The sequence below is a fragment of the Notolepis coatsorum genome (assembly GCF_963971535.1).
Source record: "Notolepis coatsorum genome assembly, chromosome: 6".
NCBI lineage: Eukaryota > Metazoa > Chordata > Actinopteri > Aulopiformes > Paralepididae > Notolepis > Notolepis coatsorum.
This window is the reverse complement of record NC_140170.1, coordinates 45,196,254-45,210,739: the sequence shown is the minus strand read 5'-3', so window position 1 is coordinate 45,210,739 and position 14,486 is coordinate 45,196,254. Positions and strand designations below refer to the sequence as shown.

At 42.3% G+C, this 14,486-nt stretch overlaps 1 protein-coding gene across 1 annotated transcript in view; it reads left to right on the top strand.

The window, feature by feature from the left end:
* The window catches only part of LOC311229454 (E3 ISG15--protein ligase HERC5-like), a gene marked incomplete at both ends in the record, with an annotated part of 38,865 nt that extends 26,580 nt beyond the window's left edge, over positions 1-12,285 (top strand). Inside the window, 7 exons of the mRNA XM_084315535.1 lie at positions 5,749-5,889; positions 6,528-6,694; positions 7,015-7,081; positions 7,200-7,270; positions 8,380-8,563; positions 9,606-9,708; positions 12,062-12,285. Of these exons, the coding sequence (XP_084171661.1) occupies positions 5,749-5,889; positions 6,528-6,694; positions 7,015-7,081; positions 7,200-7,270; positions 8,380-8,563; positions 9,606-9,708; positions 12,062-12,285 (957 nt within the window). The remainder of the gene's footprint in view (positions 1-5,748; positions 5,890-6,527; positions 6,695-7,014; positions 7,082-7,199; positions 7,271-8,379; positions 8,564-9,605; positions 9,709-12,061) is intronic.
* Positions 12,286-14,486: the final 2,201 nt, after the last annotated feature.

Below are 14,486 nucleotides of genomic sequence, written 5' to 3'. Positions count from 1 at the left end.
CCCCAGAGACCAGAGTCTGAAATTATAATGTATTACGAATCGTATTATACACAGTATACATTGTTATAGATGGCTTGCATATCGTCTGCTACCTTGATGAACACAATAAAGTCATTCTAACACTGGTATACATTGAGAAAGAGGCTTATCTGTTTCCGGCATTGTCGTCCTGCCTTGGGTTATTTGCTCCATTTCGATTCAGAAAATCCTCAGCTTCTTTAGGTGTGTATACACCAGACCTGTGGCCGTCACTGCCCACGAATGATAACAGCGCCGGGTATGATAACCTTGGCTTGTGACCAGCTTTGAACAGCTTTTGCATCACCTCCTTGTATGGTAGACGTCGAATGATGGCTTCTTTGCTCAAATCTTCGTAGATAAATATTGATTTATCACCATAATTCAGATTCCCACGTTGGATGCGAGCAAATTTGATGATGTCATCCCTTGTTGTAGTTTTCCGCAGAGTAACAATGATGACTCTTGGCCCGATGTTTCTTTGCCCCCGAGAACCGATTCTGTAAACATGGTCCACTTCTGGCACTGTGTTTGGATCGTTGTTACCCAAAATCGTTGATAGCACTGTTGGAAAGTTGGCATCTTCGCAGTTTACTGCTTCATCAAGCCCTACAATGCGGATGTTATTCCGCCTGTGGTAGCGTTGGGATTCTAGTAGCCTCTCCGTCGCTTCGTTTTTAACCAATTGTATTTCCCTCCGGTATTCTTCTTTCACACTTTCTATCTCTTTTTCCATCTCTGTCATGCCACCTTCGTTCGCCTTGACTGCCCGTGTAATTTCTGTCACCGTATTCTCCACTGTCGTGATTCGCATGGACTGTACAGCGACCGCTCTCATAACCTCTTCGAATTTAGTATCGATGTGTGCAACGTGTAATTTGAAAGCGACCATCTGTTCTTTCATCAGGATAGTCAGAGAGTTGAAGTCGGGTTGTGTAATTGCACTGCTTGTGTCAGTTGATGTTATGGGTGCAGTGAGGGATCCGATGGATATGTTTGCTATTATCTTCTCAAATTCACCTGCTTTATCCTTCACGGTACTTTTTCCTGTCGTTCCTGTTATGTTGTCATCTATTGTCTCCCTCTCGGGGCCAGTAGTCCTTGGTCCCGGTGTATTCTCCTCTATATTCCCCACGTCGGGGCTTGTCACCGACGGATCTGCCGCAGCGTCGCCTGTTATTTTTCTTGAACGTGTTTCAATCGGCGCCGTTGGAATTGCTGTTTCTTGTTTCTTTCCACCCTTTTTCTTATCCTTATCCATGTTGTCTTTTGATATAGTTAGTAGAAGGTCTTATCAATACATACGATGTGGTTTAATCTCTTTTGGTATTGTCCGAATAAGGTTTTTAAACGAAATTAACGTTAACGGGAGCGGAGCTATAACCAAATGCGTGTGCTACATATTGCAGCTAAACCGGAAGCCTGATACGGCTTCTTGACAACAAAAACAAACAAACATTATAGGGTAACGGACTACATTTGATTTTGTACCAGCTATTGATATTAGCAAACACTGCAATGGCAGGTAAACTTGCGTCCAAGCTCTTCCCTAGCAATGCAATTCCACTGAAACCATCTATTTAACTTTTAGGATGTGAATGAGACGCCAGCTATCCTTTGCCGCTTCCCATTTGTGATGAATCTGCAGTGCAAAATAATGGTTTTTGACATCAATACACTTCTCAGAAAGGTAAGCCCAGTCCTGAAACGGTCCTCATTAAGCTTAGGTATTCTGCTATCAGTGTCCTGAAGAATCCTTGTATTAGATTAGATTAGATTAGATTCAAATGTATTGTCATCATCATACAGCACAAGTACAGTACAATGAAAATAATTTTGGCATCCAACCAGAGTCCAAATGTAGCAGTAAAGTCCAACAGCAATATACAACGTACATGTGATTGAACTGGGTACAACATATACAAATGAGTACTACTGAGTATGGTAGTAGTAGTGGCCAGCAGTGTACCTAGTAAGAGTAGGATATGTGTACAGATAATATATATAGTATCTACAGCTATGTAAAATGTACAGGTAAATACAGATTGTGGATATATATATATATATGGTATATACAGCATTTGTACATGCTATCATTATATGCAGGTGTATAAGTAAGTATATAGAGGGGTTATATACAGGTATATTCAGACAAATATATATTTAGCATTGTGGGGTAGATTAGGAGGACTGAATGACATCAAACATGGGGGCATGTTTTATCATTCGTCACTGGTTGACTTGGGCCCAAGTTAACGTTGTGAAGCATTTCCTACATGTGTGACAATGTCAATTGAAGTAAATCTGAAGATACAAGTTTCTGCAGGGCATTGCATTCTAGTGCAAAATAAAGACATGACTAAATGCATTCTAGTGCCTTTCTTTGCAAAATAATGAAATCCATTGTAGGCCCAGCACCAGCCACCACAAATGACATGGCCCTTCATGCTGTTCCAACCCGCCCCTGCTACATTCTTTGAGTTGAGGCTAAGGCGAGCATCCCTGGTAGAGGACACATTTGAAAAACTGGACGCTGCACATCACAGTGCATTCAAGAAGACACTTGTGGTAACTTTACATGTTGAATCACAATTGCATGAACTAACATATTTTAACCTCATCAGGTGTAGTCTTTTTCTCCTATGTTCTCCCCAATTTAGTCTGTAGTCATTATGTGTGAGTGAATGAATGAATGAATGAATGAATACGTTATTTAACAGATTGCAGAATGGGTACAATACAGTACGGCTCAATACACACAATTGTTAAGGGGATGCAGACCAGAGAAAGACTTTTGTCTTGTTTACATCATCAGGGTCCCCCATTTTCAATTCATAGTGACATTTATGACATACACAACATACATGACATCATGACATTTATGGCATAGGGACATACATGACATACAGGTCTATAGTACTGTTACATTTGTGACATATACGATATGCAAATATACAGTACTGTTACCCATAGATCCTAACAGAGAGTATATACATACGGTGGGGAGGAGACTGTACATTAGGAGGGGGTGGGAGAGAAATATACATACGGTGGGGAGAGAATATATACATACGGTGGGGAGGAGACTGTCTATTAGGAGGGGGTGTGGTCGGGGGGTTTGGACATTTACGGTGGCCAGTTTTGAATTGCAGCCTCCCGTAGGTGCTCTTTAAGAGCGGATTTGAGTGTGTATCTTGTAGACCAGGCCCATTGCAAGTTGCTGTACTCTGTCGTCTACTCTAAGCCATCCTAGGTAGTCAAAGTGGGCAGGGGTGAGGTGGGTTCTAGGAGTAAGGTCAAGCAGTAGTCTGACCAGTTTGTTTTGTGATGTTTGTAATCTTGTTTTTAGCGCCTTTGAGGTGCTTTGGTACCATGGGGTTCAAGCATAGTCATAGTACCCTTGAATGAGTTCTCCTGCCAGTCTTCAGGGTATTCTTGTTTACCAGAGAGGAGATCCGGTACAAGAATCTAGTTCGTTGGTTGACTTTTTTTATTACATTGGATGCCATTTTGTCACAGGAAAGATTTGCCTCTAGGATGGAACTTAGGTATGTAATTTCATCTTTCCTTGTGACAATATTGTGTCATGGTCCTGTTTGCTGCGCTATCCTCTGTCAGTCTGGGGAGGGTGTGTAGACTATCACATGTCTCCTCCGATACATTTGGAGTCGCCAGCCGCTTCTTTTCACCTGATAGCAATGAGTTTCACTGGGAGAGCGTAACGCACTGCATGGAGGTTCAGGCTATCTCCCCCAGGTCCCCTCCCTGCTCGACTAGGGATGGGCATGAGTAATGTTTTCCCAGATCGAGTACTCGCATGAATTACTTGAGTAGTGCTCAAGTAATTGTTTATGGAAATCTATTTTTAGAATGCATCTTAAAGAGTGTGGCAGCAGCAATAGTGAGATATTGCATGGAGTCACACTAGGGCTGACCCCTATTAGTCGATTAGTCGACTAATCGGTCGAAAGGAGCTGTAGTCGACTGCCAACCTCTTAGTCGAATACAAAAAAAAAAAAGATTATAAAAAAATAATAATATATATATATATATTTTTATCATTCTTTCCAAAAGAAAAGAGGCCTTGGCACGCATACCAGAGGCTAACTGCCTACGAAAACAGGCACAGAGGCACTGAAAGAGGATTTCACCCATCTAATGAACACACTAGACTAGACAAATATCAAGATGTATCCATCAGTGGACCAATTGCATGCTTTTGCAGAGGACAAGAAGCCTTCAGTCGACTCCTTCAGACATTAAGCACCCCCCACAGCCCAAATGGAACGATAAAAAAAAGTAAAAAAAATTATACTTTTTTGTTTTTTTTTGGCAAATTTTGGCCAATCATAGTCGACTATCCAAATCCTTAGTCGGGGACAGCCCTAAGTCACACAGGTGCACGTTACCGATTTTATTATGTCTCGCTCTGTGGACGTAACAATGCACAGCATTAGACCTAAATGCTTAATGCTTATTGTCAGTCAATTACAAATGGAAATGATTACCATTTGTAATAATTACATTACCTCCACTCTGTCTGCAGCAGGTCTCTCAGCTCATTGAATGGCATGTCCGTATAATACTAGTTTATGAACGCTACGCAAAGTGGGCAACATGTTGTTGGCACAATTTGGAAATGCACAAACACAAATCGCTGTTTTTATCTTTTAGATAACGCTAAGCCAGCTGTTTTCGAGGTAACCGGTCCGTTAGCAAAGAGACTGGATATAGGACGTTAGCTCTCCATACTCCACAGCTTTTTTAATTGAGCACCCTCAACGAACACTCAAGGTCAGTTGAAACGGCGAGTAATCGATTACTCATGCCCATCCCTACTATCAACCGACCAGTAGGAGTCGCTAATGCTACAACCAGGACTAATACCCATACTGGCTTCCCACCCGCAAACGCTGCCAATGGCAGACTTCCATAAAGCTGTAGTGATGTCAGGTGGGTCATGTGAGTCCAGAATGCAACAGAGCCGGCTGTAATGTGGACGCCTTCTAGTGCAGCTAGCTCACATTAGCTATCTAGTAATGTCCCGGCAGCCTCTATACTTTCGACAACAAATGTTTGTTTCCGCGTCTCTGATTGGCCACGTGCGTTTCTGGTCATGTGACATGTGCGCCAATCGTGGGACTGCAAGTTTCTACACTGGTTAAGCTTAGGCGCTCTTTCGAAGTTGGTTATGGTTAGAGTTTGTCTTAGAGCAGGGCGATAGAACGCCAGCCCTGATTCCAAACTCTAACCATAACCAACTGCGAAAGAGTCGCCTAAGCTTAACCAGTGATAAACTAGGCATTAGATAGTTTGCAGGCTGTTAGACCCGGAAATAGGCGCAGAACTTGCTGTCCCACGATTGGCGCACATGTCACATGACCTGGCCAATTGGAGCGCAAAACTCGAACGCGGAAACAAACATTTGTTGTCGAAAGTATAGACGCGTCCCGGCAATGTGGCAGTCCTTAGATCATAATTTTGTTTGTTGGTGGCTTTTATATGTGTGGTCCATGCTCAATCTATCGAGACATCAGGTGTTACCAAGACTGGTGGGTAATATGACTAGAAGGCGTTTACATTGCAGCCAACAATGCTCTGCGCTGCGTTGCGTTGTGGAACTCCTCACATGACCCACCTGACGTCGCAGCAGCTTTACAGAACCTATTGTACACCTGAAAGGGTTAATAAGCTATCATTTGTATTTGAGTAAAAAAAAATTTCTTTCAGGTATACTTTGACGAGGAGTCAAAACTTACAAACGTGTACAAGAAGGACTTCTTCCACCAACTGTTTGATGAGTTGCTGTTGCCTGAATCTGAGATGTTCATCTACAATGACACCAAATCACTGGCATGGTTCCCTTCTGAAGTAAGGCTTGTTCTCATGCTAAACTACTAAACATACTAGACTCTCATACTAAACAGGCATAAAGGGCATTTCAAAATGTACAAATATTGTGTGCCCTTGTTTTCGTAGAATACCCGAATGACGATCTCTTTAACACCCCTCTCAAAAAGTGTGTGTGTGTGTGTGTGTGTGTGTGTGTGTGTGTGTGTGTGTGTGTGTGTGTGTGTGTGTGTGTGTGTGTGTGTGTGTGTGTGTGTGTGTGAACGAACCACTGGCATATGGAATGAACACGTTCTAGGAGAGCACTTTGTGCTGGTGGCACAGTGGTAAGGGGGGTTCAAGCCTCTTTTTGGCCTTATCTGTACATGTGCCTGTCAGAGAGTGTGGGATAAGTCTTGGTAATGGGGATCATTGCCTGCGGTCAATATCAGATGGACAATAACTTGTCTGCAGGACTGGTAGGTATTGCATTCGGTGAATCTGGGCTGCCTCAAAGAATTCTTCTTCCAAACATTGCACATTTCACAGAGTTCTTAAAATGAGAACTACAGACCAGGGATTATGATTGCTTTATAGATTCCAATGCTACCAAGCTAATGAAGAAAAGATCAAATTCCCGCAAATCATTTCTATTCATACCTTTCATCTTTATCCACCAGAGGACGCTGGGTAAGAAGAGGTACTTCCTGTTTGGGGTCCTATGCGGGTTGGCCTTATACAACCAGGACATCGTCCACCTGCCCTTCCCAACGGCTCTGTTCAAAAAGCTGCTCCAGGTGGAGCCCTCGCTGGACGATCTGATGGAGTTCAGTCCTGATGAGGGAAAGTATGTGTGACTTTAGTCCCGTTCATGCGCCCCATTCACTAATCATACGCAATATCAATACACAGTATAAAAAAGACCGTGTGAACCTTTTAAATAAAGTCATCGTCCCATTACCATGTTCAAAAGATGTGTCATATGCTGTAATGCTATTGAATAGCAGGAAACATAAAAGGAAACAGAGAAACGGGAAACCACTGCTAAGACGAGAGTAGATATGAGCCACGAAAGGTTGAAAAGCAGGTGTTTTGTGCCTGTGTAAATCTAGCCTTAAATGTTTGGTTTTTGAACATAACCGTTGTTTGTTTTTATATTGTTTTAAGGAGTCTGCGGTACATCTTGGAGGACTATGTTGATGACGACATAGAAAACTTGTACATGTACTTTTCGGTACGTATTTCTGAGCAGTTCGGCGAGAAACTGTCCAATTTGATCAATTGTATCTTGAATATGATCTTTACCTGATAACTTGAAGTGACACAATTTAAATGTGTCCTCATAATAACAGATTGTCTGGGATGGGAAAGAGATTGAACTTGACCCCCAAAATCCTGGAAAGCCGGTGACAAGTGAAAATAAGTATGTTTATCAAAACGTTCCATTACAAATCCATTGTACAGTATCAACACACACAATCATGGGCGGTCAGGTGGCGTAGCGGAGATTGTGCTCGTCACCAATGCAAGAGGCTGCGGTCTCGACTCCCGGAGAGTCAGCATTGCCTTGGCTCGGGCTGATCGCTATACTAACTCGTTTGGCTGAGTTAGGGGGAGGGGAGCCGTGGGTGGGTCCTGGGCGTTGTGGACAGCGACCCCTACAGTTCGGTTGGGGCGCCTGCTCAGCGAAGGTAGGATCTGGTGAGAGGTAGTGCGGCCTCCCACACGTTACACTCTCCCAGTGAGAATCTGCGCAGCCAGGCTGGCTGCCGGCTGGCTGCACATGCGTCGGAGGAAAGCATGTGACAGTCTCCAGCCTCTCGGACCAACAGTAGGGGAAAGTGCGCAACAACCAGGAAGGGGGTTGGGAATTGGCATAACGACTAACAGTGGGATGGGAGAAAAATCGGAAAAAGGAGGGGGAAAAAGATAATTAAAAAAAAACACACACACACAATCATTTGAGCTAGTAGCCATAGAAGGGTTTCTCGTCCACGTCAGACAGTGCATGCACATCAAGGAGGTCAAAAGTAACGTATGGTCAGAACAATGGGGCAGTACAATATATTTACATTTGTTAGCCATGCTAGCGATCTAAGCATTCAATCCATGCCAAAGCGAGATATGTAAAAGGTGAAAGACTCACACTCACAGCCATGCCCCCTACCTGCGTTGAGCTGTGCCGTGAAAAAAGGGCTCTATGGAGAAATCGTGGCAACTCCCCTCACTAGAAGTTGTTTCAAACAAAAAGGTCTGGATGTAATTTTGCCAAATCAGCATGGCTGTGAGTCTTTCACCTTTTACATATCTAGCTTTGGCATGGATTGATTGCAGTCTGGGGGTTAAATGCCTTGCGACAAGGGCACTTTCACTATGGACACAGAGGGAGGGGATAGCGATATTCGATATCGAAATAGTCACAAGCCCACTTCTCTACCCTTCCACTGTCCCACCTCTGTCTACAGTCATGATGTGTGTGATTTATTCCCTGAGCGGGAGATTCACGACCAGATAACATTCATCATTAAACAGGAAGGAGTTTGTGGACGCCTATGTGAACTACGCCTTCAACACATCGGTGACGGAGGTGTTTGAGGAGTTCAGACGGGGTTTCTTCCAGGTCTGCGATGTGGACGTGGTGGAGTTATTCCAGCCAGAGGAGCTGAGGGGACTGACTGTGGGCAAAGATCACTACGACTGGGGGAAGCTGAAGCAGGTTGGTCACCCATCGCTCACTCAATGTTTTCTCATTCGCACGTTGTTCTGAACTGACGTGGTTTTAAAGTATCGCTTTGTAGTTGGATGTGGTCAGCACTTGTGGTTCTTCAGACGTTCTTTCGCAGTTATCATAGAGACGGGGTTCTACAAATCACCATAAAGTACCACAAAGAACGCCAAAGTATACCCCAAAATATACCACAAAGTACCCCAAAATACCCCATAGTACCACAAAATACCCCAAAGTGCCCCAAAGTATACCCTAAAATACCTCAAAGTATCACAAAGTACACCCTAAAATACCTCAAAGTATCACAAAATACCCCAAAGAACCTCAAAGTTCCCCAAAGTATACCTCAATGTACCACAAAATACTGGCTCAGAGGTAGAGCAGGTCAACTCAAAGAAGTAGCTAGCTTTAGAAAATAGCAGCAGTTTCTTTTGGTGCCCTCTACTGGACAGTTGGTGACACAACCATGAAAGTGCTCAGAATAGAATGTTGTGCTTTCGGGTAAATGTTGGTCAGCATCCATGCTGGTATGATTAACAGAATAAGAAATATTTCTGGGAAATGTGCACATTTTAGTTTTTAATTTTAGGTATTTTGTGGTTTTTGGGGATATACTTTGGGGCACTTTGAGGTTCTTTGGGGGTATTTTGTGATATTGTGGTATTTTAGGGTATATTCTGGGATACTTTGTGGTATATTTCCAGGCACTTTGTGGTACTTTGGGGTATTTTTAGGGTACTTTGTGGTATACTTTGGGGTACTTTGTGGTTCTTTGTGATACTTTATGGTGATTAGTAGGACCATAGAGACGGGGCTTTAATGCTGCATACAGTAAAACCTCTTCTTGAAAAACAATTCTATTTAGCCCTGATAATCAATGAAATATAATAGAATCTAAAGAAACTAGCACTGAAAAATAACTCATATTTGTAATTCATTAATTTGTTCAAATTAGAATCAAATAATTCTGCCTGTCAAATTGCAAACCAATGCCGGTCTCAATATTGTACGTCACTGTCTCTGTGAACAGAACACCGTCTATGATTTGCCTTACCATGCCGGCCATCCCAACATTGTCACGTTCTGGCTGGTCTTCGGAGAACTGACTGAGGATCAGAGGAAGGCTTTCCTTTGTAAGTTTATCACTATTACGTCAAAAAACGTTCAGGTTTGGGAAGATACAGTCATCCTATTTCATCCGTGTCATAATCGGGTGACAAAAAACATCAAGCAAGTTTCCGTGTTTAACTGGGTCAAAATATTGTTAATTTGCTAGAGCTTTACCGCTTCTAAAGCGTGTGTCGTCTTCAACACATGCTTGACGGTGGGTGTAGCTTGAGACGACAGGTACTTTAACACAGTGTGACGTACCTATAGGCTCTGTTACCCATACTGTACCAACTTTGACTAAATTTATACCTTCAGTACTGCTTTCACAGTCTACAGCTGCTCTACACAGGAATCATCATATCATGTCATCTGTCTGTACATACCTGCATATACTCCTTTTTAAATATCCGTAGATACTATATATATCTGTATATCCCTTACCTACTCTTAGTTATGCTGCTAGTCAGTACGACTTACTACCATAGTGTCTTTATTCCTGTATCACTGTACATATTAATACTATACATATACATACATACATATATTGTTACGAAGGATCAGATTAAACCGAATATATATATTTATTAATTGATATATATTGCATAATATTTGTATATCGTTTGATATCTCTTGTGTATTCCTTGTACATATACACGGAATATCCCTTTACCTAGTACAGACCATAATATTTCGTTCTCTTATTGGACAGCGGTCCCTTAGGCGCCACTGCCATACCCCCAAGGTCTAGTTCAAAGTCACCGCCAAAGACATGCCTGGACATGAACGGCTCTGCGCAAGGATACGAGACAGGAATAAAGCTGGTACTAGTTTGTTCACCTAACGTATAAATACGGCGCAGGTGAATACAGAAGTTGAGTTACCCAATAAGTTGAAGCCTCACCCACGATACAACGTGCGGTGAAGTAAGGCCTGTTTGGCCCCAAATAGAGCATTGAGACCGCGTGCGAATTAATAACTGAAGTATCAGAGTTTAACGCTGTACCGTCGAGTTCGACCTATTCTATTAATTCAGTAATAGTCTATTTATGTATAGTGTATCGTGCGGCTACCGTTCTACAGTGACCAGCATCACCAACGTTTCCTCGTACCAGCTAGTGTGCTTATCCAGGCTGGGCAGCTTACCCTGGCGCCTTCACCCGAGGAGCCCTAGACGAGGACCGTGTGGACATGTACACTGGATAACCTACCCGACGACTGCATAGCCCTTTTCGGCTGGATTATATTTGCTTTGGTCCTGTAATTGATGGAGCGGAGAATCGTCTACACCCACAATTGTGTGGGATTTACCCTGTGAGGAGCAACGTCGAGCCCGCCTCTCAGAAGCCTGAGGCTGGCTAGCTTTCTTCCATGCGGAGCTGCATGCCGGAGAATAGCTGTTATTCGTCTGCGGATCAAGAGATTATTGCACCGTCTCCTGTACTTGGAGTCTCCCTATTCTTCGTTGACCCAGACTCTACTACCGACAAATCCTCTCCCCTTGCTGGCCTACAACCGGAGGGACCCTACCAGTATCTCCCGCTGCCTTACTAGTGTACCATAGATATAATTCCTAAGATACAGGTGGTATTCATTATCTCCTGCGTAATATGATAATGAACTTACGTTATTGATTTACTCACGCACATTCTTTCGCCTTATAAGCGCGACCCTACGTAAAGTATTGTTATATACTATCATTGCTGCTAATAAATATTATTATAACCCAGTTTTGTGTGGAACCGTGTCATTGTGGGAAGTGTTCATCTGATATACCTGTGTACTGTATGGCCAGTAGTAATGTACATAAGACAGTAGTGGTTTAATGATACCATACTTATATAATACAGTCAGGGAATTGTACCCCTCAGTTACATATATGATTGGCACTATTACTCACTAGTACTAATTTGCATTTGTTTTAATCACCTGTACATTGTATAGTATTGCACTTTACCGTTTCATTTGCACTCTGGTTGGATGTCAAACTTATTTTTGTTGTACTGTACTTGTGCTGTATAATGACAATACATTTTAATCTAATCTAATTGAATGTGTACCGTCCCAGAATGCATTCACTGGGCCATGCATGTTAGAAATGACAAATCTTCTTCTATAACTTTATTCTTCTCCCCCTCTCGTGATCTTGATGTAGTTATGACCGTATAGCAGAATCTCTCTCAGAGACGAGTCTCCCCGAGAGGACCATTAAAGGGTTATCTTATCTGCTGTTATTTTATCTTATCTTATTGAAGTAGTCATGAGAGTGGCAGAATCTCCCTCGTTGTCCAAGATGCGTCTCCCCCCGAGAGGACCGTTCATGCATAGAGTGATCTTATTATCTCATCATCATTCGTCTCATCTCATCCCTGTGTGTAGTGTTCTTGACAGGTTGTGACCGCGTGCCGATCCAGGGCATGGACCAGGTCAGGATGGAGGTGCGGGTCCTCATCCACGCCTCCCAGCAGCACTTCCCAGAGGCCCTGACCTGCCACTCCATCCTGGAGCTGCCCATATACTCAACCAAGGAGACGCTGAGCGCCAGACTCACTGAGGCCATAAGCAACAACAGAGGCTTCGTCGTGCGACAGAGGCAGCGATAGAATGCATGTTCACACGTCACAGCAGCACTGCTCTGTAATAGTAAACTTGAAGGATTTCATTCCAAAATACAAATCGATTTTGTATTGGAAAAATAGTTACTTGAAAATGTGTAATGACTGTTTTTCCAATAATAGATAATCTGTTGTGATTGTAACAGATGTCAACATTTCTCAAACAAAGGTATTAATATAGCTAATTCTACCTATATTCGGTTCCATAATGACTTTTACTTCAACATCAAAAAGCATTTTAGATTTATTTTTTTCTTCCAAATGATGGATATCTAGTTTCAGAAGGAAACTGTACTTTATTTTAGATATTGTTTTTATATAGATGTTATTACACCATATTGATCCCTCATTATATCACTATATTTACCGTTTGTTCATTTATATGATAATTATAAAGACCCAGCTATCCTAAAGGGGGATCTAGTCTAGGATAAAGGGTTTACTACAGTGTGCATATATTTTACATTTATAATTTGTCCATATTTATATATTTAAAACACTGTTGTAACACTTGAAAATACATTATTTCATGTTCAATGTCTTGAAATATTTGTTCAGTGTATTGACATCCATGGGGGGGGGGGGGGGGGTAATTAAAGAGTTTAAATGATAAAAGAATAAAAGAAACATTCAGAAGCCTACTTTTTTTTTTTATAATTACATCTTAACACAACATGCAAACAAAACATGCACCTCCCTGCTAGAGGAAGTAACAATTTGATGCGTGCATATTTTGATTACATCAAGATAAGATAATATATTCCTTTATTGATCCCCTTGGGGAAATTCAGGCACCATAGCAGCATTGGGTGATGGGGGCCGGGGGTACTGTACATTGAGAGCCTTGGTTTGTAGGACAGTCCGCCCATCTCCCCCTCCTGCTCCCATCATGATCTCCCCCTCCGGTTCTGGTTCTGCCACGGCGCAGCGCTGGTTGTAAATAACTACATGCTCGTTTCTGTAGTGTTAGAAAATCAAGCCAGGATTGTCTTCATCTCGAGACACGTGTCGCTCCTGTGTTTGTCGCCTGGAGGTTTCTAGTGGTTACAGCTCGTCTGGGTTCTGATGAAGGGTTTGATATCTTGTCCTGTTGGAAGTAAAAAAGATGTTGGATTCTGGATGTGTTTTCATATTAAAATGGTCATACTTGTTAAAACATCATTATTTAGTTTCATGTTCTTCAGGCCTAGGTCCTCTTCACAGCAGCCATTTTGACTCGTCATAGATGGGTAAACAAAGGTGTAACTGAGTATTGATGATTCTGTAACCATAGTTACACCTATGGTCACACCTTTTTGTTTACTCATCTAGGACAAATCAAAATGGCCACTGTGTAAATGGCCTATGTTGTACAGGCTGTGTTGGTTATTTGTGTTTTAGAATTGAGTTGGAATAAAAAGTGGAAACCTGCCTCTTCTGAGAAATAAAGACATTAACTAAAGGGGTTATAGCATGCGGGTTAAGTGATCATTACATGATATTCTGTACCCGCAAAAAGCTAAAACTAAAGGCTGGCTGTCACAAAACAGTCACATCTAGAGACCTCAAAACCTACTCTAGCGAGGCCTTTAACCTTGAACTGGAGAGTCTGGACTGGTCAGATGAACTCAATGGTACACTGGTTGAAGAAACTTGGCTTGGCTTCAAAACCAAATTTTCATCAATACTAAACAAAATGGCCCCCCTAAGAACCACCAGGGTAAAAAATCGCGCTGAGCCATGGATGCACACTGAAATACTGACCGCTATGAAAGCAAGAGACAAAAAATGCTCTGAGTTTCGTAAAAGTCAGTCAAAGCTTACCAAAAGCACGAGCAGTGAACTCCAAGACCACGTGACTGAACTCAAACTAGAAAGAAACAGACTAAGAAATGACGTAAACTCCATGATCAAAACTGCTAAAAAAAATTTCATCAATGACAAAACCGAGGAAAACAAAAATAAACCACGTGAACTTTGGAAATTACTCAACAATCAACTAGGCTGCAGTAAAAAACTCAAAACCAGGTTCTCAAACATAAACATAAAGACGGACAACACGCTCATCACAGACAAGCTGGATGTAGCCAATTACTTAAACACTTTCTTCACAAACATAGCCACAACACTGGTAAACAAACTACCCTCCCACTCAGGGCAGTATGGGGTAGAACACATAGTAGCATACTACATGAACCTAGGCGTCCACA